General features: G+C 35.3%; 2 protein-coding genes across 6 annotated transcripts in view; both read right to left on the reverse strand.

The window, feature by feature from the left end:
* Nucleotides 1-24,987, reverse strand: part of LOC145291326 (arginase, hepatic-like) — a 646,066-nt gene that overhangs the window by 572,225 nt on the left and 48,854 nt on the right. For 3 of the 5 annotated variants that reach the window (XM_080137078.1, XM_080137075.1, XM_080137077.1), the window contains exon 2: nucleotides 154-336. The exons of the other annotated variants lie outside the window; for them this stretch is intronic. In XM_080137078.1, coding sequence (XP_079993204.1) covers nucleotides 154-299 — 146 coding nt within the window. In that variant the 5' untranslated portion in view covers nucleotides 300-336. The remainder of the gene's footprint in view (nucleotides 1-153; nucleotides 337-24,987) is intronic. 5 annotated transcript variants of the gene reach the window in all.
* Nucleotides 330-23,369, reverse strand: LOC145291581 (uncharacterized; the record flags this gene model as incomplete). The annotated part of the gene is made up of 3 exons (XM_080137656.1): nucleotides 330-336; nucleotides 21,762-22,450; nucleotides 23,124-23,369. Coding segments are annotated over 3 exons (942 nt in total), but the record flags the coding sequence as incomplete, so codon positions are not given.

Here is a 24,987-nt window from a genome sequence, read left to right on the forward strand (position 1 = left end):
AAATTGACTCATCAATCATGCTTAATGATCTGCTGCCCCTGACACATCATATCTAGACATAACTTTAAACGTGTTTCTGTCAAACAATATTGCAAAACATTTAACAGAGAAAAAAACATTTATATAATAAGAGGTTATTCTTGTCAAACCAACCTGCTATTTTTATGCAACAATGTAATCAAATGCATCTGTTGACAATAACAATTACGGCAAACCAAAACCAATGCGACAACAGAGGCAACAGTGATAGCAGCAAGAATTCCTATAGCTACAGCGACCACTGTATCCATTCTTTCCATAACCAGTGTCACATTGAAGATTAGATGAGTTCAGAATCTGAAAATAAAAGCAATTCAAGCAAAGAAATTATCTATAAAGATAAAGATAGTCAGACTGAAACAATTCTCAAGTATGATGCAATATATTAAAATATTTACAATTTTTTATAGAACATAAAAAGATATATTTTTTGATTTGAATGCATAAAACTAATAAAAATTCTTCTAAGTTTTTTATTTCAGATGAGAAATTAACAAAGATAGTGTCATTCATTCCAACTAAAGCAAAACAAAGATCTGAGCATTGGTGGTGAAAGGAATAAGTTTTGTTTTAGAAATGTTAATAGTGAAAAGCACCTTTTTCCTCATTGTACCACAGACCCCCAATTAAGAGAGAAAGAAAGAGAAGTGCATCTATAGACAATTGTGTTGTCTGCATAAATGTCAACAAATAATCTTGAAATATTATTTCGAAGAGAGTTGAACCCAGAATAGATCCTTCACACATGCCAGTGTTAATACAATGTGCACCTACTTTTATAAACTTATTAGAGTAAAAGGGTTTGATAGTTAAGAGGACATTACCAGAGATTTCTATAGATATCACATTTGTGAAGCAATCATTTGTTTCAGACCCTATCAAATGGCTTTTGATATGCAGAAACTAAGCTCTCAACAAGAGACTCACTGATCCTATGCAACCAGCAGTTGTCCATGCGGAATGAAATCCATATTGCTTGTAACTAAATAGATTGCATTTACTGAGCTATTTAATGACTTCTACTCCATCAATTCAGTTTGTAAACAAAAAATTATTGCACATAACATTTGACTTAATAGTCATATTAAAATTTTGTACATTACTCCATCCAATAGTTCCCCAAAATATGATCTGAATTTCTTTTTTGACATTATTTCTGAATTCCATCTTTAAATTTTCTATGCTCTATTGCTGTTTTTAATCAGATCTGAGAATTTGTTCTAAAAATATATAACTATTAGACAAAAAATAGTTAATAAATTTACCTTACAAAATCTACAATACCATTAATTATTTTAATCTGCTATATCATTAATTATTTAAAACTGCCATACCATTATTTAAATCTACCATTAATTATTTTAATCAGCTATACTATTAATTATTTTAATCTGCCATACCCTGCAATACTATTAATTAGTTTAATCTGCTATATCATTAATTATTTTAATCTGCCATATAATTATTTTAATCTGCCATACCATTAATTATTTTAATCTGCCATACTATTAATTTGAAAGTTTCCATTAAATTATTTCTCATCTTTCCCTTTAGATAATTAGTTGATTCTAATTTTTCCAACGTCTCCTTATTTTTATTAGTTTTGTCACTTTGTGTGCCTTTCAATCAATTACATTTTAATTTCTATGTAAAATATTGGATTTCATTCTTACTCGCATATAGTTAGATCTTAAATTTGTCCCTTTTTATAATATAGAATATTTTGGTTCTGTGATTAGTAATAATTGTTTAGCAGTTTACAATTTTTGATGTCTTTATTAAAAAAAAATTCCAGGTTATTTAATTTTTGAAAGCTTATTACTTTTTATTGTAAGATTGATTAGTTATCGTCAAGATTGTCTGCTTGTTTTTTTTTACTTTTAGTTTCTACTCCACAGTAAGGACGACGGTGACAAGCCAGATATGATCCTTTCTGATTAATGACTATCTGCCTCTCAGACAACACAAAAAGCTACTCTCCTTCTCAAAGTTAAGTGCTTTTTAAATATTAACATTATTTAGAAATCCATTCTTTACATGGGAAAAGGAGCGCTTTTTTTAACCTATTGTGAGCTATCACTAATTTGAGTTTTTGTATTTGAAAACACTCAAAACAAATAGTATTTTTCATAGCAACTACATTTTGTTAAAAATTATTTTTTAAAATAATTTAATTTAATATTAAATTTAAAAATAAATATTTTTAAAAATATATTAATAGAATACACAGATGAAATACAAGAATATGATCTATATTAATTATATATATTAATTATTCTCAAAGAGAAAGTATTAATTAAATGTATTGTTTAATATTGAGAAGATGTAATTTAAAATTGTGTTAGTAACATTTACTTGCACTCGTTAGACTTATTGTCTAGAGGTCTCAACAGGATCGTACTACATTTTGTTAACTTGCATTTTGCTGGAACAGCTTATATGAGAGTTATTGACATAGATTGTCAAGTAGGTAGATTTAGACGTGTTCTGTTAGGTCAGGTTTACATTGTTATTTGAATAGCTTAAACCAATCAAAGAGAAATGGGCTGATTTCGAAAATGTCATGGTAGGCATGTGCAGGTGCCATTTTTATAAGAAAAAGAGAACAAAGAATTTACCTAAAGGAAAAAAAAAAACATACGGAGAAAAATTAGAGGAAAAAGGAAAAACAATCAAAAGAGGAAAAAGAAAAAGAAAGAAATTAGAAAAAGGAGAAAAAGCGAGTAAAGAAATGAGAGAAAGAAGGGTAACAAAAAGAGAAAAATAAAAAGAAAAAAGAAACAATTCAGAAATATTTAATTTTAAAAGTAGAAGAGGAAGAATATAAAAAGGAGAAGAGAAGGAAGAAAATGAGAAATAAGAGGAAACAAGAAAAAGTAGGAAAAAGTAAATGAAAAGGGAAGATATAGAGGGAGAAATAGGAAAAGAAAAAGAGGAAGGAAAATAGAACAGATGAAAAAAAGAAAGAAAAGAAAAAATAATAAAACAAAAAAGGGCTAGATAAAATTAAATAGTATGATACAAGAGCTTTATGTAGGTAAAAAATATATTGGGGTAGGCTTTGTATGCAAAGGTCTGGTGATGGCTAGTTGTAGTGTTGTAAATGAATGAAGACGTAAAACAAACCTCTTCCCAAAACTTTATTGAACAAAATTCACAGCTACTAAAGCAAGAGAGAAAGAACTCTCAAAGAGGCTACTCAATGTGCGAGGGCTGATTTTGCACACGTTCCTTTTTCTTTAAAAAAGAGAAAGGAACGTGTGCAAAATCATATGGCGAGAAACTGAATTTGCATATCTATTTTTTTTTTAATAGTAAGAACAAAACAATTTAAATAAAAATATTTTAAACAGTAAGAACAAAATAATTTAAATGAAAATATAACACTCTTCCCCACTTGTAAAAGAGATTGTAAATAGTTTTTTGTTTTATAAATCCAGTCGCTGGACTGGTCTGCGAATTCTGTTAGATTGGTGTGGAGGTAGTTTGCTATTTGAAGGACCAGTGGTCCTCCGAGAAAATTGGTTCTCAGAGTTCTGACTATTATAGTCAAATTCATCTTCTGTATTAGGTGTAGTACTAACAGGACGTGTTTCAGTCAACTGGGTCGGGTCTGCATTTGCAAATTTCGAATTGAATACTTTTAGCAGGATTTTGAGGTCTATCAGAGCGTGGAAAGTGAACTAGATGTCTCAGCGCTGTCGTATTCTTGCATGTGTAGGATTAGCTTTGAGGAGTTCCACTACCTCGACAATCGGGTCATATTTGCTCCTGTTACCAAGCCGTTTTAATAATACCTCCCCAGGGTCACAGAGCCAAACAGGTAAAGCAATACCAGTAGAAGAGCACCTTTCAAAGTTGAACATGCGTTCATGAGGAGTTGCATTTGTAGTAGGCAGGGAGCAAATAGCATTTAAAACATCCTGTAGAACATCTTGCCAAGCGCTAAGGGGTAATCGTCTAGATTCCAGAGCTAATAACAAAGTGTTCCAAATAATGTTGTTGTAGCGCTCGCATTGACTGTTGCCTTTTGGGTTGTATGCAGTAGTGTTGCTGGATCCAATTCCAAGTCGCGTCAAAAATTTTTTGAATTCTTCCGACATAAACGAAGTTCCTCGATCGGAATGAATAAATGAAAGGAGTCTGAATATGGAGAAAATATTTGTCAGGCACTAGATTGCGGTTTGCAAAGAACAATCGCGACAAGGAAAAGCAAAAGGAAATCGACTGTATTCATCGACGACAGTAAATATGTAACGATATCCCGTCAAAGATACTGGGACAGGTCCTTTGTAGTCTATTTAGAGACGCTGAAAGGGAGCAGTAGAACGGATCAGTGTATTATTAGTAGAATCGAAGAATTGAGGTTTTATTTTGGCACAAGTCGTACATTCAGATGTCACACGCCGGACTTCATCAATTGAATATGGCATATTTCGTGATCTTACAAAATGCCAAAAGCACTGTACTTCAGGATGTATTAATGAATTGTGTAGTAACTTTAGTTCCTCCAAGGAAGAAGCAGCAGCAATACATACTCTCGATAATGCATCAGCAACAATGTTTTCACTTCTGGGACGGTGTTTTATGTCGTATGACAATGGGAGAAGTTCCATTTTCCACCGTAAAATTTTATCATTTTTAATTTTTTAAAGGTTAGCAAGTTTAAACATAAAAGATACAGCTTGCTGGTCTGTTACAATAGTAAAGTGCTTCCCAGCAAGGAGATCCCTCCATTTTCGGACGCACTTGACTATGACATAAGCCTCTTTCTCGACTATGTGAAGTCGTATTTCAGATGGGTTTAGCGATTGAGAAAAGAACGCTACAGCCTGTAAGAGAGTGCCTCCAATAGCTTTTTCTGAGGCATCGGTTTCAATAGTAAATGGTAATTCATCATCAATAACTTTTACAGACGATTCGGCAACGTCCTTCTTAAGTTTTTCAACGGAATTGATGACTATAGGAGGCATGGGAAATTGTTTATTTTCGACCAGTCAACGAATTTTGTATGAATACTTAGGTATCCATTTCGCATAGTATGAAAACATTCCAAGACACCTCTTTAACGAATCTAAATTGGAAGGAGGAGGCATTTGTAAAAGAGGTTTCAAACGCTCAGGATCTGGTTGCATAGTCTTGTTACAAATTTGGTACCCAAGCAAATTGATGGAATGAAGTGAAAACTTTGATTTTTCTCGGTTTATTTTGAGGTTATATGTCGAGGCAGCCTTTAAAAAATATTCCAAATTAAAATCATGTTCCTCCTGAGTTTTACCGCAAATAGTAATATCATCTATATATGAAAAAGTTCCAGATAATTTGTTGTCAGGAATGAAAGAATTCATAAACCGTTGAAAAGCAGAAACCCTATTGGTGACACCCATGAGTACTCGTTTGAATTGGTACAAACGATTTCCAGCTTTAAAAGCTGTGTAGGGCTGATCTTCGGGACAAATTTTGATTTGGTAGTACGCTTTAGATAAGTCAATTGTACTAAATATATGATATTGGGCTATTTGGTTCACGAGATCCTCAATCCGAGGCAAAGGGTATGCATCAAGTAAGGTGAAACGATTAATAGTTTGGGGGAAATCAACTACTAATCGTTTCGTTTTATTAAGTAACAAAGTCACAACAATCTGAGCACGCCATGGTGAATAACTTGTTTCAATTACATCATCCTCAAGCAGTTGTAGAATTTCCTTTCCAATGAATCGAGCATCCTCCGCACAGTAATTTCGGGATTTAGTAGCAATAGGTTTGCAGTCAGGGGTTAAGTTTCGAAACAATTTCACAGGAGCACAGCTGATCTTGGTTAGGGTGCAAAGTTTTAGAATATCCTGAGGTCCACCAAAAGAAATAGTGATACCCTGATGTAGTTTTAAAAAAGGCACTCTGAGTATAATATCCATACAAGAATTAGGAAGCACTGTAAAGTCAATTTTTTTATATTCACAATCATTGAAGGAAATTTTCTCCATGCAATATTCCGATAGTTTGATGGAAACGGCGGATGATGCCATTGAAATTACAGAATTACGTTTTGAAGTAGACAGCTTCATTGTTTTAACAATATGAACACTGATAAAGTTATCAGAACTGTCGGTATCTATGAGGGCAGTTGATTTTTTTCCTTTTAATTCAACAATTTTAGTAATGGGATAGCACCTATAACCACCTTTAGCATGGGCTACCATATTAGCAGAAATAGAACGTGAAGGTGTCAGCATAGTAGAACGCCAAATTTTGAAGAAATGACTAAGTTCACCACAGTTTCAACATAACTTATCGCAGGCAGGACAATGACGGCGATCATCCTTAAAGTGAGTCTCCCTCCACAGTTGTAACACTTGCCATGAACAGGAAGGGCAGCAAAAAATTATACCGAGTCACACTCCATGCGAGAACCAGTAGAATCAGAAATTTTAGTAATAGTGGCCTCCTCGGCAGGATAAGTAGACACAGTGTAGTAGTAGTAGCAGCGGCTGCTCCAATCGGAGAAGCGTATGATTCAGCACAAAAGTGAGCTTGTTCTAAAGCCCTCGCACATTGAGTAGCCTCTTTGAGAGTTAGCATATCAGTTTCAAGTAGTCTAGCACGTATTACTGAGGACCGGAGACCACATATAAATGCATCACAGACAGATTCGTCCCTGTAAGTAGTAGCAGTAACGTCTTTAAAGTAACAGTCAGTGGCAAGTCGATTTAAGACCTTAAGATATTGGTCGACAGACTCGTTTTCTTGCAAATGAAGCAAATGTCTAGCATGAATAACTAGCAATACACATGGCCGTTAAAACGCTTTGGATAATCATAGATTTCAAGGGGTTTCTGCTAAAATAGTCATATTTTAAAAACCAAAGCACTTTAAGTTTCAAAATACCACCATTTTTGTTCAGAAATGAATATACTTTCAAATGAATTAGTAAATAACATACATTATATATTTTTAGAGTTTTAAGCAAATAAAATGATAAAAATGTGAACATCATAAAACAGCATTTTCGGTAAGATTTTGTAACGACCCTCCCCCTGATTTGTAAACATTCGTACCGTGTTTCTGTGAAGAATTTTTTAATGAAATTTGGAAATTTTTTTGAAATTTGGAATTTTTTAATGAAATTTGGAAATTAGCCAAAAGAGATGTCATTGTAGCAGACACAAATGGACCCCTTTTCTTCTCGCGCATTCGCTTCCTCTGAGTGAGTGATGAGGCGCTAGACTGTCCAATCTGAGGACTTGCGCACGAATACAAATTGACCCCTAGGGACCAGACAGCTTCCGGTCCCAGAAGAAAACTCTCTCTTACGCTACCAGCCTTCGTCGGGGTTAGACGCCTGTTCTCTTCGCTGCTCCTACTAAAGGTATTGACGACAGCCGCGCCCGCGGGTTGTAACTACCTCGTAAGGCAGTGGAGACCCGACTCTACTTTCTTCCTTCAGTACGCTTTGCAAATAAACCTTTCCCTTGTTAAGTTGAAGAAGTTGTTTGTCATTGTTCATAGAATTGTGTTATTTTATTTTATTAGGGAAATTCCCTAAAAATGGTGACTCCGTCGTGATAACACATTTCCGAACAGACACTTCTTTCGCTTTTTAACAGGGTAAGGCGCGCATTTTAAAAACCAGCACATGGTTTCCAACCACACTCATAAACAGACAACGGATTCGGGAGAGCACATTTAAAACTTAAAAAAAAAAAAGACGTTATTTCCCTCTCTTCCTTATCGTTTTTTTCCCGTTATATATATATATATATATATATATATATATATATATATATATATATATTATAAACTAAGGAGCATACAAAAAAAAAACAAAAAAAAACAAACAAAACAAAGAAAAAACACCCTTTTCTTTCACAACGGCGGGCTACACATAAAAAAAAGAACGCCAACCTACAAAAAGAGGTGACACTTTCTTGGTGTACGAAAAAGAAAAAACTCGACAACAAAAAAAAAAAAAAAAAAAAAAAAGAACTTTCACGAAGTTTTTCCGCATTAGCACTCTTCGGCCAAAATGTAAGTACTTAAAGAGTTCATTTATCTTCAGGTTCACACACATTTATAAAAAAAAAAAAAAAAAAAAAAAAAAAAACCCATATTGTCCACATTTTTTTTTTGCTTCACGGCTCTTCCTGATATAATTTTGTTTTAGCTTTATTTCATGGTAATTTTGTTTCTTTCTTCTCCTCCCCCATTAGCCTGTTAAAATTTTTTTTTTTTGTATTGTCTCTGTTTAAAGATTTTCTCCATATTTCTCCTTTCTTCTCCACGTGGTCCATATTCGGCGTCCTTTCAGATTTCGGATACATTATATATATATATTTTTTTTTAAAATATTTGGTATCTACTTTCGGTAGTGACGATGACAACGTCCCTCCTGACAGTGCCTTAATTAAGCAGCTCTTTTTCTCAAGGCTGCCGGCGCAGGTAAAGGCCATACTTGCGCCAATGTTTGAAAAACACACCGTCGATGTAGTAGCAGCATCGGCGGACAAGGTCATGGACTTTGTGAGGGGGCCTACCACCGCGGCGATTCCACAACAGCCTGCTGAGGTACCCGCAGGCACCGCAAATGTAAGACAGGATGCTACATCGGTGGCTATACTAACGGCCATCGAACGCCTCACTAGAGAGGTGAGCAAGCTCAATATGGGCAGGTCGCACTCACCCAGACGCCGCTACAAAAGCCGCTCATCTTCCCCGCACCACCGTCGCCGTGCAAACATGCTGGGACTATGTTTTTATCATAGTCGCTATGGCGCTGAAGCACGGAATTGTAAAATGCCCTGCACTTTTAACAACCAGGGAAACTAAATTGTGGAAAGACGAGCACGGCAAACTTTCCACAAAATGCAAATAACCGTGCCTATTTCGTCACTGACGTAAAATCTCAAGCACGTTGCTTGGTAGACACTGGCGCTGTTTGTAGTATATGGCCACTTAGGCTACTTAAAGAAAGGCCACCAGTGTCATTGATAACACTGCAAGCGGTGAACCATTCACCTATCCCCACGTACGGTCAAATTTCACGTTCTCTGGACTTGAATTTACGGAGAGACTTTACGTGGGTTTTCACTGTAGCAGATCTACCGTACCCCATACTAGGCGCGGATTTCTTGCATAATTTTAATTTAATGGTCGACATGCGCAGACGCCGGCTGATAGACGCTAGCACGGAACTTTCCGTCCCTGGCTCGTTATCTAATGCCTCATCTATCAGCCCGGTATTTTTCATTGCCGCTGCAAATGACCCATACCATGAGGTGCTACACTCCTACCCGGAGTTAACCAATTTAAATTTTGTGGTGAGCAAACCCACGCACACCACAAAACATCATATTGAGACCACAGGTGCTCCTGTGTTCTCACGCCCTCGTCGCCTTCCTGTGGATAAACTTAAAGCAGCGAAGGCAGAATTTAATCATATGCTACAGTTGGGAATTATACGCCCCTCGTCCAGTCCTTGGGCTTCCCCTCTGCATATGGTTCCAAAACGAGACGGAGATTGGCGTCCAACTGGGGACTATAGACGACTCAATGCCATGACGGTACCTGATCGTTACCCAATCCCGCATATTCAGGACTTTGCTTCCTCTCTGCATGGCTGTAAGACTTTCTCTAAGCTAGATCTGGTTAAGGCTTACCATCAGATCCCGGTGAATCCGGCCGACATACCCAAGACTGCGGTTACAACTCCATTTGGAGCGTTTGAATTTCTTACTATGCCTTTCGGCCTACGTAACGCTGCCAGTACTTTTCAGCGCTTTATGGATGAAGTAGTGCGTGATTTAGATTTCGTCTATAACTATATAGATGACATTCTCGTGGCTAGTGCCTCACCTGAGGAACACGTCACTCACCTCCGCCTACTTTTTGAACGGTTTCAGCAATACCAAGTGAGGATTAACCCTGGTAAATGTGTTTTCAGTGTTACGTCACTAGTTTTCCTGGGCCACATTATCAGCCCAGACGGTATATCTCCGTTGCCGGAAAAGGTGAAGGCTCTACAAGACCTTCAACCGCCCACTTCACTTCGCCAACTTAGGCACTTCCTTGGTCTGTTGAATTACTACAGACGCTTTATCCCACACTGTGCGGATCTCTTAGCTCCTCTTTCCGACCTGTTACGTAACAGGAAGAAGAAAAACGAGCAGATCTCACTTAATGAGATCCAACTTAGAGCATTTGCTGAAGTGAAAAATAAACTAGCGACGACATCTTTGCTGGCACATCCTGTACCCGATGCCCAGTTTTCACTGGTCGTTGATGCATCGGGCACAGCTGTAGGTGCAGTGCTGCAACAGCAGCACCAACAACAGTTACAACCTCTAGCATACTTTTCGCGACAGCTGAAACCGGCCGAACAACGTTACAGCACGTTTGGCCGCGAACTACTGGCAATGTACCTCGCAGTGAAACACTTCCAACATTCACTCGAGGGCCGACAATTTGTGATCTACACCGATCACCGTCCGCTTACATACGCACTGCGTGCTAAGCCGGACAAATATTCTCCCCGCGAAACACGTCATTTGGACTTTGTTTCGCAGTTTACTAGTGATATCCGACATATCGCGGGTGAGCAGAACGCAGCAGCAGACGCATTGTCTCGCCTGCCCATCAATTCTCTGTCCTCACCATCGGATATCGATTTGCGACAGATGGCCTTAGACCAGCCAAGTCTGGACACGTTGGATCCATCGTCACCTGAATTCGGGACTTGCAAATTCGCATATCTGCCCGTGCCTACTTCTGACACGCAGATCATCTGTGACACCTCAACGGATTCACCTCGACCATTCGTTCCAACGACCCACCGTAGAGTTGTTTTCGACACTCTACACAACCTGGCACACCCCGGACGCAAAGCCACAGTAAAGCTGATTACAGCTAGATTTTTCTGGCCTAACATGAGGCGTGACATCATTGCTTGGTCACGTTCCTGTGTATCCTGCCAAAAATCAAAGGTGCACGAGCATATCCGCGCACCCCTTGGAACATTCAGCACCCCAGACGCTCGGTTTAGCCATGTTCACATTGACTTGGTTGGACCATGGCCGGTCAGTCAGGGATTCACTTATCTCCTGACCTGCATAGACCGTTTCACACGGTGGCCAGAAGCCATCCCACTTAGTGACATTTCGGCTGAATCTGTAGCGCGAGCCCTTATATCAGGCTGGATATCGCGCTACGGAGTTCCCACTACAATCACCACTGATCGTGGTGCACAATTCGAATCCCACCTATTCCGGGAACTGTCCAAGATCCTCGGGATCACTCGCATTCGGACAACAAGCTATCACCCTGCTTCAAATGGGATGATAGAACGCTTCCATCGCCAATTGAAAGCTGCATTACGCGCTTACCCTGATCAACAGCGATGGAGCGAGTACATACCGGTCATCCTTCTTGGCTGTCGGGCATCAATCAAGGAGGACCTGGGATATTCCGCAGCCGAACTGGTCTATGGAGCACCTCTATCGTTGCCAGGTCAGATGCTGACCCCGATAGAGGATATATCAACTGACACAGCTCTATATGTCAACAGACTACGAGCTTATCTCAGTAAGCTACCGCCGATGCACCCTAGGGAACAGACCATTAAATCTTTGGTTCCGAAGGACATAGCGACATGGACTCACGTATTCCTTAGAAAGGACGCAGTAAAAGCCCCCCTAACTCCACCTTACACTGGCCCTTATCGCGTGCTTTCACGCACTGATAAAACTTTTATCCTAGACATTAGTGGTAAAAAAGAGACAGTATCGGTAGATAGGGTAAAAAGAGCCTTTCTGGACACATTAACACCTGAGCCACACATTCCTCCAACATACACACAGCATAATCATACACCTGAGGTAAATGTTCCACGTGAGAACAATTATGTGACCACTACACGTAGTGGTCGACGGGTACATTGGCCGAAGAGACTTTGCAAAACAGTGTATTTCTGTTGAAAAAGAACATTTTTTCTTCTCTCCTTTTTAGAGCAGAACGTTTTCTGCAAATATTCCAACTTTTCACAGAAAAGTAAGAACATTTTTTTCTGCAAGAAAATAACCTAAAGAGACGGACATTTCTTATTGTATTTTTCTTTCTGCTTTTTGTTATGCTACCTTTCTCTCTGTCGGCTTTCAGCCTAAGCAGGGGGTTATGTAGCAGACACAAATGGACCCCTTTTCTTCTCGCGCATTCGCTTCCTCTGAGTGAGTGATGAGGCGCTAGACTGTCCAATCTGAGGACTTGCGCACGAATACAAATTGACCCCTAGGGACCAGACAGCTTCCGGTCCCAGAAGAAAACTCTCTCTTACGCTACCAGCCTTCGTCGGGGTTAGACGCCTGTTCTCTTCGCTGCTCCTACTAAAGGTATTGACGACAGCCGCGCCCGCGGGTTGTAACTACCTCGTAAGGCAGTGGAGACCCGACTCTACTTTCTTCCTTCAGTACGCTTTGCAAATAAACCTTTCCCTTGTTAAGTTGAAGAAGTTGTTTGTCATTGTTCATAGAATTGTGTTATTTTATTTTATTAGGGAAATTCCCTAAATCATTTTTAATAAATTCGATTGTCCGAAATTCATTTGACTACTCGTTTTTTTGTTGTGTTAAAAAAAAAGATTTCAAAATGATGAGTATTGAAAATTTTGAAAAAACATTTCTTCGGACACTCACTATTAAATAAAACTCTTTTTACTATGTTTATTCGTTAAAAAGATGATTGGACAGTGTTTTCTCTAGTGGTACGTAGCAATTTAAAAACATAATATCTGAAAAATTCGTTATGAATTTGAATCAAGACTTCTGTAGTATTAGTGATAGCAGCATCGATAACATGGCGTAAACAGACGTTTTGTTTTTGTTGTTTATTTTTATTCCAAATCGATTTAAAAAAAATTTCTTACATATTTAGTTAGAGCTATTTTGTTATCAACCATACAAATATTTAAAAAAATTGGGTAATAGTAAATTTTTAAATATTTTAACAAGCGAAAATGTGAAATATGATGTTTTGGTTCACGTGTACGAACGGTAACACACTTCTAATTTTCGTCCCTTAAAAAATTTTTTCAGCGTATTATTATCGAATAGAACCTAATCTACCCAATTATTAAAAATAAAATATAATAAAAAAATAATCAATATTTATATAGGAGGTTGGTTGGTTGGTTGGTTGGTTGGTTTTGTTTTATGGCATATCAACCCTTTTCGGGTTATTTAATGCCGAATCCAAAGATTTTGAAGAAAAAATTTTTAATAGAATATATTTGTTGTTTTCAAGTCGGTTTCTATTTAACCCGTAGTTGGAACCCTAACAGGTACTACCACTCCGGGTCAGAGTGAACCTGGGAGCAATGGTTATTAAAGGGTGGCTCCACACTTTCCAAAGCCCACAAGCTGGGGCCTCACCACTGGATATAGTTTAAGGTCATATCCAGGACCATTGTAGGAGGTGCTCAGTTAAAAAATAAAAACGGTAGAAAAAGACATGAAATGTAATTAAAAATTAAAATAACATTAATTCAAAATTTTTAACAATTTGTCAGCTTTATAGCAAAAACTTGTTTCTTTTTTTATATTTAAATAGAATTTAAATACTTGATATTTTTCCAAGCATCATGTTTTCGGTTAGAGGGACGTCACTTTTTTAAATAACATTTATTTTTGTTTGTTTGTCATAATTCTTGTAAAGTTTCAAAATGGTTATCAAACACCCTCTTAAAAAAACAAAATAAACAAAAAAACTCACTTAATTCTATGTCTAATCCTAGATATGAGTGGCAAGCCTCCTCCTAAAACCTTTAGCCTTAACAATAACGCTAAGTACAAGTGGCAGAGCTCCCCACTAAACAAACTTCCTCTGTGAGCTCATATAAGCATAAAAAAAACAGCATAAAAAACGTTTAAAGAAAAGTGCACATGATTAATCTCCCATAAAAAAAATAAATTGGTCAACTGTCCTAAAACACTAGGATTGTCTTGAAATGGTGAATTATTTTACATTTATGTGAAACCAACCCCCACTCTAAATTCTAAAATTGTTTTTGTTTTGTTTCTATCAAGTCTTCAGGATGTTCACACAATTTTCCTTAGTCCTATCATTAACCCAAAGTCACAGTGCCAACCTCCCCACCTTTTCATAATTGCACAAAGACCCTCTTAAAACCACACCTTTTAGAAAACAAACAAACAAAAAAACACCCAGAATTTATCTATCATAAGAAAAAAAGGGGGGGGGGTAACTGCCCTAAAACACTCAAATGATTCAAAATGGGAAATCATTTTACATTAAATTCTAAAATAATTTTTGTTTATCTTTTAAAGTTTTTTCAAGTTGTTCACATGCAATTGTCAATAAAGGTAGAATCACATATTTTGGAGAGGTGGTCAGATGGGGAGGGGTAACAGAAGGTATTAATCTACAATATTACCAAAGAAATATTGCAATATTTGCATTTTTAACCAATCCTAGATTTGGATTTCAGTTTTTGGCACATAAAATGCATTACAACTAAACTTTGAGTTCTCTAACTTCTTTTCTTTTAATGAATACATTGCATTTTTAAGCAATCGCAGCATATTTATGTGCATTTACTGCAGATTATTTGGAAACCATTAATTTCTGGAGATTTTCAGTAGCATATTCAGATTCCTTGCACAAAAATACACTTATATGGCAAATTTCATTGCTTCAGTGTTTTAACAAAGATATGACATTTTTACTGAAAAGTAGTGCAAAAAATGTGACAAAACGCGTATGGTCTTAAAGAGGGAAAATATCCAAACACGCAGGGCATAAAAAGTCATAACTCCTTTGATTTTAATTGGATTTAAAAAAATTAAAAAGATTCTTTCTTAGCTCATCAAGCTCTTTCTCTCTCTCTCTCTCTCTCTCTCTCTCTCTCTCTCTCTCTCTCTCTCTCTCTCTCTCTCTCTCTCTCTATATATATATATATATATATATATATATATATATATATATATATATATATATACCAATATTGAAATATTTTAAGTCATTTAAATTTTTTCATGTGTACTGCTAGAATAACGCTTGGAGACTTGTCATAAACACCTTTCAGTAATTCAACAGCGTGTTCAAATCCTGAAAACCCTCGATAACGTCAGCAACAGTTGGACCGATGTTTAAATAAAGAACTTCGAGTTTATCAAGGTTTAATGAAGCAATAGTTGATAAATAGTACTTACTGGTTGGAGAAGAAATAGCTAATTGTTAAGAAAAATTCTGACCTTTTTTCCTCTTCTTTTCTCTGTTTTGAGAACAAGCAAATGTTTCATCGAATATGAACATGATTTGTGTGTCGAACAAATTTACATGACTAAATATAAAGATTTATTCCTGGAGATAAACAATAGACAATCTTTCAAGTAATTTTGGTTGTTATCATGGTGAAGATATGAATCAGTGGTGATATGGTGAAACCATTTATCAGTAGGGAAGATGTGCTTGCCTGGTTGAAGAAACTGAGATTGGTAACAAAATTTCAGAAGGTGGATGATGTGGCGAGGCTGTTACCATTGTATTTGGAGGGGGATGCATTGGCCCTCTACTTGAAGATGGACAAACACTGATGCAAATGAAGTGAGTCAGACTTTTTTTTTTAAATTGTCATTTGAAAAAGTGATCTTGTATAATGAACATATTAAAATACGATTCAGTTGAATGTAAAATATGTATTCAAAAGTTGAAGTGAAAATATATCCTGCTGTGGAGAATTAAAAATTTTTTTTTCAAAAACCGGACTCTGTGAAAATTCGCTATGAGAAATTTAAATATGCATTTGAAAGTTAAACTTTGTGAAAATTTTCATGCTATGGAGAATTTTAAATATGCACATTCAAGTTATACATCCTGTAGAGAATTTTGAATAACAATTTGAGTGCCGGATTTTGTGAAATGTGTTATCGTCATGAAAAGATTGAATTATGAATCGAGTCTGACTTTTGAGACATACATTGTTAAGTTATGGAAACAATTTAAGTTACCATTCTAGCCAAATATTTTCTTTTTTTAAAATTAACGCTGTATCATGAGCCAGTTGCGTCTGGCGGTGTATCATGGGCCAGTTGTGATCGGATAGATTAATATATGATAATGATGAAACGGAGTTGGACAATTTTCACAAGGCAGAAGTGGAAGCTCCTGCGAAAGTGTTAACTTTTGAGATATTGTGTTGAACAAAGATGGCGGCATAGTTCAGATGAGTAACCAAGATGGCGGCGTAGTTCAGATGAGTAACCAAGATGGCGGCCAAGAATTAAATGCCGTCCGTGACGTAGTAAACGGCGAACTGATTGAATCCAAAATTCGACAATTTTTATAATAATTTTGGGACGTTTTCATTGGTTGTTTAGCACAGCCGTTGGTTATAAAAATGATTGGCGAATCCATTCGTCACATACCCCCATCAAAAGTCCAAAACATTTTACACACCCCCTTTTTTGATATAATGGAAAAATCCTTTCGGATTCAATTTTGGTTTCACTTGAGAAAAGGAAAGAAAAATAAATTAAAAAAAATATATGAACAAAGAAAAATAAACCAATAAAATAATTGTTTTTTTCTTCTTTTCTTTTCTTCTTCTGGTTTTATAGGAATTTGTCTTTATTCTCATCAGTCAAAAAGAATTATTAATATATTTCTATAATGTGTGCAAAAAGAAGCCATTTTTCTTTTTTTTTAGGATACAGATAAAAATAAACACTTTTCAAATATATATAAACATACATATATAATACTTTTAAAATACATATAAACATATGCACAAAAATTCACAAATATACATTTTTTGTTTTGTTTTAACAAATGTCTGCAAAAAAAAAAAAAAAAGAGAGATACAAAAAGAACTATTTGACAAATAGGAATTTTACAAAAGGATTTTAACAAGTAGCTTTTTTTTTTCTTTTTGTAACAAAAACTTGAAACATTATGTTATGTATTAATTAGTTAATTTGGTTAGTAAGGTAGAAATGGTCGCAGTTTAACGTCATGCCCGGGACAATTTACAATTTTTTTATGTTTTTTTTGGTGTGATTTTAACTGTTCATGCTTCTCCTTTTGGGTTTCTGAAAAGAGATTTATTCATAATTAGATTCCAAAAAGTTTGGTTATAAAATGTCTTAATTTAATTCTTTTTATAGGCTTAGTGAAAATGTCGGCTATATTATTCTCAGACGTCACATAAGAGTAATAGATTTTTTTCTTATTTCATCCCTTAGAAAATGATATCTGATATCGATATGCTTCGACCTTTGATGAATCATAGAATTATTTTCTGATAAGATACTGCTCTGATTATCACAATGAATTACTATAGGTTTTTTACTTAGATCTGGTTTTAAAATAGATTTTAGAAGGGTGTTCAGAAAAATTGCTTCCTGCACGGAATGAGTAAGAGTCACATATTCTGCTTCACAAGTAGAAAGGGCAACAATTTGTTGCTTTTTAGTTTTCCAAGAGATCATAGGTCCAGTCTTTGACAGTCTAAAACAATACCCCGCTATACTCTTTCTATCCTCAGAGTTAGCCCAATCTGAATCCGAAAAGCCTTCTAAATTTAGAGGATATGTAGATTTTTTAAACCTTAAAGATTGTTCCTTGGTTCCTTTTAGGAAACGAAGGATTTGTTTTGCACGATTAAGGTCTTTAATTGTCGGTTTCGATAAATTTTGAGATAGCTTTGTTATAGTGTAACATATGTCAGGCCTTGTTGCGGTCATCAAGTAGATGAGGCTCGCTACCATTTCCCTGTATATTCGGTTATCTATGAATTTTGTTTTGGTCCCTATATTTTTATTTATGTCCATTTCGACGGGAGTTGAACGCGTCTTACAATCTTGCATTCCGAACTTGAGCAGAATTTTTTCAATGTATCGTGATTGGTTCATAGTAATAGTTTCATTTTCACAGGTAAATTTTATACCGAGGAACCATGACAGTCGTCCAAGAACGGCCATTTTACATTTTTTATTTAATTCATTTTTAACATCTCTTAAAGTATTGTCACAGTTTGAGGCGAGTAATATATCGTCAACCCAAAAAACCAAAATCAACAACTTATTACCTACATTTTTGGTATACATGCACGCGTCTACGGGACATTGTTTGAATTCCTGTTCTATTAAACAATTATGGAATGTTAAATTCCAATTGTGTGCACTTTGTTTTAGTCCATGTAACGATTTATTTAATTTCCACACCCAATTTTTATTTTTAATTTTAAATCCCTCTGGAGGGTAAATGTAGATTTCACAGTCAATCGGAGCATTTAAATAAGCATTTTTTTACATCCATTTGATGTATTTTTAAATTGTATTGAGCGGCAAGTTGTAATAAAATTCTAATTATCGTTACATTTGTCATTGGTGAAAATGTTGCACAATATTCCACTCCAGGAATTTGTGAAAAACCTTTCGCCACAAATCTTGCTTTAAAAGTTTCACTGCCAGAAGCTGTGATTTTTTTGGAAAAAACCCAGTGTGAAGAAATTATATTTTTATCAATCGATTTTGCTACTATTTCGTATGTGTTATTTTCAGATAAAGCTTTCAATTCGGATACCATAGCTTGTTTCCATTCTTGGTGATTTTCTGAATTAATCGCCTCATTATAACTTTCCAGTGCGCTGTGCAACGAATAACAGTAATCCACGGCGTAATCTTGTATCTTTTCAATTTGTAAGAAGTCTGGCCTTTTTCGCTCCCTTATTGGGTATTGACGTGTCTGGTTACTATTTTCGTCAGAAGTACTGTAATTGTCGTCGTTATTAATATTTTCATTGTGATTGATTAAGATTTCACGTTTTTCATTCACTGGATTGCCATTTAAAAAATTTTTTTTTTAATACAGTTACAGATTTCGCCTTTATTATTTTTTAGGGATATTTTAGCATCACCTCTTTTCAAGACTATATCATTTATTTGACTACCGTTGGCAAGTTTGACAAAATGACTTTGAGGATTAAAGTTTGAATCAAAATTAATAAAATCAGATTCCTTGGTGATAACGTGCGCTGTAGCACCACAGTTTACAAGGAGATTTTTACCGTTTATGGTATTGTCAAAGTTACATGTGAATAGAAATGTATGTTCTTCCTCAAAGTTCTCAACGTTTTTTATGGAGTCCATTTTAGAGCGTTTATATCGACATTGGAAACTTTTGTGGTTGGGTTGTCCACAATTATTGCAGATAATTTTATTCTTTTTCTTGGGAAAATTACTTTTGGAGAATACCTTGTGGTGAGGTGCGTAATCTGGTGGTGTCTGTTTTCGCAAAGCATTTTTGAAATTCATAATATTGCTGGAGTTATTATTGTCCACAAGCATATGATTAGTCTCTTCATAACTGCGCAATGCCACTTTAAATTCGCTGAAATTTATGGGTTTCTCTTTCTGAGTTATAACAGTTGTAAATGGTTTAAAATCGGCTGGAAGTCCCTTGAGGTTCATTGATATCAACAAGCTATCGCTTATTATTTCACCTGAGAGTTTTAAGGCATTGGCGGTTGTTTCTGCCCTTATAACGTAGTCGGTAATCGTTTCATCCTTGTTACGTTTCAAAGACGTTAATTCTGTATATAGAGATATTATTTTCGGTTTCTGTTTTGATAAATAATGTTCTCTTAATATGTTCAATGCTTTCCTCCCATCATCCAATGCGTCTCTTATAATCAGAGAAAGACTTCTATCGTCTAAACATTGAATCAGTTCTGCAAAAACAGTCGCTTTTTTTTTATAAAATCCAGGGTCGTTTGCATTCTCCGTTCAGCATTGTATGACTTTGTGTAGTTTTCAATTCCTTAGATATCCGAGACATTTTACCTGCCACAATTCGAATAAAGATTCTGGTCTAGTTTTAGTTCTGGTGAGTTTTACTAGAATTTAATGAATAGCCATGATATGGACAATATGGATGATATAGACGCTATAGATGATATGGAGGATATGGACGACATGGATGATATGGCCGATATGAACAATGTGGATGATATGGATGATGTGGATGATGTGGATGATGTGGATGATGGGGATGATATGGATGATGTGGATGATATGGATGATGTGGATGATATGGACGATATGGATACTATGGATGATATGGACGATGTGGATGATATGGATGATAAGACGATATAGATGATATGGATGATATGGATGATGTGTATGATATGTACGATATGCATGATATGTATGATATGGATGATATGGATGATATGTATGATATGGAAGATATGTATGATATGTATGATATGGAAAATATGGAAGATATGGATGATATGGACGATATGGATGATATGTATGATATGTATGATATGGAAGATATGGATGATATGGAAGATATGGATGATATGAACGATATGGATGATATGTATGATATGGATGATATGGAAGTTATGGATGATATGTATGATATGTATGATATGAATGATATGGATGATATGGATGATATAAATGATATGGATGATATGGATGATATGTATGATATATATGATATGAATGATATGGATGATATGGAAGATATGGATGATATGTATGATATGAATGATATGGACGATATGGATGATATGGATGATATGGATGATATGGACGATATGGATGATATGTATGATATGGAAGATATGGATGATATGTATGATATGGATGATATGGATGATATGGATGATATGGAAGATATGGATGATATGGATGATATGGATGATATGTATGATATGTACGATATGGATGATATGGATGATATGTACGATATGGATGATATGTATGATATGGATGATATGGATGATATGTATGATATGGATGATATGTATGATATAGATGATATGGAAGATATGTATGATATGGATGATATGGATGATATGTATGATATGGATGATATGGATGATATGTATGATATGGATGATATGGATGATATGTATGATATGTATGATATGGATGATATGGATGATATGGATGATATGTATGATATGGATGATATGTATGATATGTATGATATGGATGATATGTATGATATGAATGATATGGATGATATGGATGATATGTATGATATGGATGATATGGAAGATATGGATGATATGTATGATATGGAAGATATGGATGATATGTATGATATGGATGATATGGATGATATGTATGATATGTATGATATGGATGATATGTATGATATGAATGATATGGATGATATGGATGATATGAATGATATGGATGATATGGATGATATGTATGATATATATGATATGAATGATATGTATGATATGGATGATATGGATGATATGTATGATATGGATGATATGGATGATATGGATGATATGTATGATATGGATGATATGTATGATATGTATGATATGGATGATATGGATGATATGTATGATATGGATGATATGTATGATATGGATGATATGGATTATATGGATGATATGTATGATATGGATGATAGGGATGATATGTATGATATGGATGATATGGATGATATGGATGATATGGATGATATGGATGATATGGGATGATATGTATGATATGGATGATATGGATAATGTGGATGATATGGATGATATGTATGATATGGATGATATGTATGATATGGAAGATATGTATGATATGTATGATATGGAAGATATGGATGATATGGATGATATGTATGATATGGATGATATGGATGATATGTATGATATGGAAGATATCGATGATATGGATGATATGGACGATATGGAAGATATGGACGATATGGATGATATGGATGATGTGGATGATATGGATGATATGGATGATATGGATGATGTGGACGATATGGATGATATGGATGATGTGGATGATGTGGATGATGTAGATGATATGGACGATGTGGATGATATGGACGATGTGGATGATATGGATGATATGGACAATGTGGATGATGTGGGCAATGTGGATGATATGGACGATGCGTATGACATAGATAATGTGGATGATATGGACAATGTGAATGATATGGACAATGTGGATGATATGGACGATGTGGATGATGTGGGCAATGTGGATGATATGGACGATGGGTATGACATAGATAATGTGGATGATATGGACAATGTGAATGATATGGACAATGTGGATGATATGGACGATGTGGACGATATTGACGATGTGGATGATGTGGATGATATCGATGATGTGGATGATATGTATGATATGGACGATGTGGATGATATGGACGATGTGGATGATGTAGATGATGTGGATGATATACACGAGGTGGATGATATGGACGATGTGGATGATATGGATGATATGGATGATATGGATGATGTGGATAATGTGGATGATATGGATGATGTAGATACTATGGATGATATGGATGATATGGATAATGTGGATAATGTGGATAATATGGATGATATGGATGATGTGGATACTATGGATGATATGTATGATATGGATGATATGGATAATATGGATGATATGGATAATATGGATGATATGGATGATATGTATGATATGGATGATATGGATGATGTGGATAATGTGGATAATGTGGATGATGTGGATACTATGGATGATATGGATGATATGGATAATATGGATGATATGGATGATATGGATGATATGGATGATGTGGATAATATGGATGATATGGATGATATGGATAATGTGGATAATGTGGATGATGTGGATAATATGGATGATATGGATGATATGGATTATATGGATGATGTGGATAATATGGATAATGTGGATGATATGGACGATGTGGATACTATGGATGATATGTATGATATGGATGATATGGATAATATGGATGATATGGATAATATGGATGATATGGATGATATGTATGATATGGATGATATGGATGATGTTGATAATGTTGATAATGTGGATGATGTGGATACTATGGATGATATGGATGATATGGATAATATGGATGATATGGATGATATGGATGATATGGATGATGTGGATTATATGGATGATATGGGATGATATGGATAATGTGGATAATGTGGATGATGTGGATAATATGGATGATATGGATGATATGGATTATATGGATGATGTGGATAATATGGATAATGTGGATGATATGGATGATATGGATAATGTGGATAATGTGGATGATGTGGATAATATGGATGATATGGATGATGTGGATAATATGGATGATATGGATAATGTGGATGATATGGATGATATGGATGATATGGATGATGTGGATAATATGGATAATGTGGATGATATGGACGATGTGGATAATATGGATGATCTGGATGATGTGGATAATATGGATGATGTGGATAATGTGGATGATATGGATGATATGGATGATATGGATGATGTGGATAATATGGATAATATGGATGATATGGACGATGTGGATAATATGGATGATATGGATGATATGGATGATGTGGATAATGTGGATGATGTGGATGATATGGATGATATGGATGATGTGGATAATGTGGATAATATGGATAATATGGATAATGTGGATGATGTGGATGATATGGATGATGTGGATAATGTGAATGATATGGATGATGTGGATAATATGGATGATATGGATAATGTGGATGATGTGGATGATATGGATGATATGGATGATATGGATAATGTGGATAATGTGGATGATGTGGATAATATGGATGATATGGATGATGTGGATAATGTGGATACTATGGATGATATGGATGATGTGGAAAATGTGGATACTATGGATGATATGGATGATATGGATAATGTGGATAATGTGGATGATATGGATGATATGGATGATATGGATAATGTGGATAATGTGGATAATATGGATGATATGGATGATGTGGATGATGTGGATGATGTGGATTCTATGGATATTATGTATGATATGGATGATATGGATGATATAGATAATGTGGATAATGTGGATGATGTGGATGATATGGATACTATGGATTATATGGATGATATGGATGATGTGGATAATGTGGATTATATGGATGATATGGATACTATGGATGATATGGATGATATGCATGATGTGGATAATGTGGATGATATGGATGGTATGGATAATATGGATGATATGGATGATATGGATCATGTGGATAATGTGGATGATAAGGATGATGTGGATAATATGGATGATATGGATGATATGGATAATGTGGATAATATGGATGATATGGATGATGTGGATAATGTGGATAATATGGATGATATGGATGATATGGATAATGTGGATGATGTGGATTATATGGATGATATGGATCATATGGATAATGTGGATAATGTTGATGATGTGGATAATATGGATGATATGGATGATGTGGATACTATAGATGATATGTATGATATGGATGATATGGATGATGTGGATAATGTGGATGATATGGATAATGTGGATAATGTGGATGATGTGGATAATATGGATGATATTGATGATGTGGATATATGGATGATATGGATAATGTGGATGATATGGATGATATGGATGATATGGATGATGTGGATAATATGGATAATGTGGATGATATGGACGATGTGGATAATATGGATGATCTGGATGATGTGGATAATATGGATGATGTGGATAATGTGGATGATATGGATAATATGGATGATATGGATGATGTGGATAATATGGATAATGTGGATGATATGGACGATGTGGATAATATGGATGATATTGATGATGTGGATAATATGGATGATATGGATGATATGGATGATGTGGATAATGTGGATGATGTGGATGATATGGATGATATGGATGATGTGGATAATGTGGATAATATGGATAATATGGATAATGTGGATGATGTGGATGATATGGATGATGTGGATAATGTGAATGATATGGATGATGTGGATAATTATGGATGATATGGATAATGTGGATGATGTGGATGATATGGATGATATGGATGATATGGATAATGTGGATAATGTGGATGATGTGGATAATATGGATGAT

The sequence above is a fragment of the Euprymna scolopes genome, chromosome 12 (assembly GCF_053919585.1).
Source record: "Euprymna scolopes isolate OS-2025 chromosome 12, ASM5391958v1, whole genome shotgun sequence".
Taxonomy (NCBI): Eukaryota; Metazoa; Mollusca; class Cephalopoda; order Sepiida; family Sepiolidae; genus Euprymna; species Euprymna scolopes.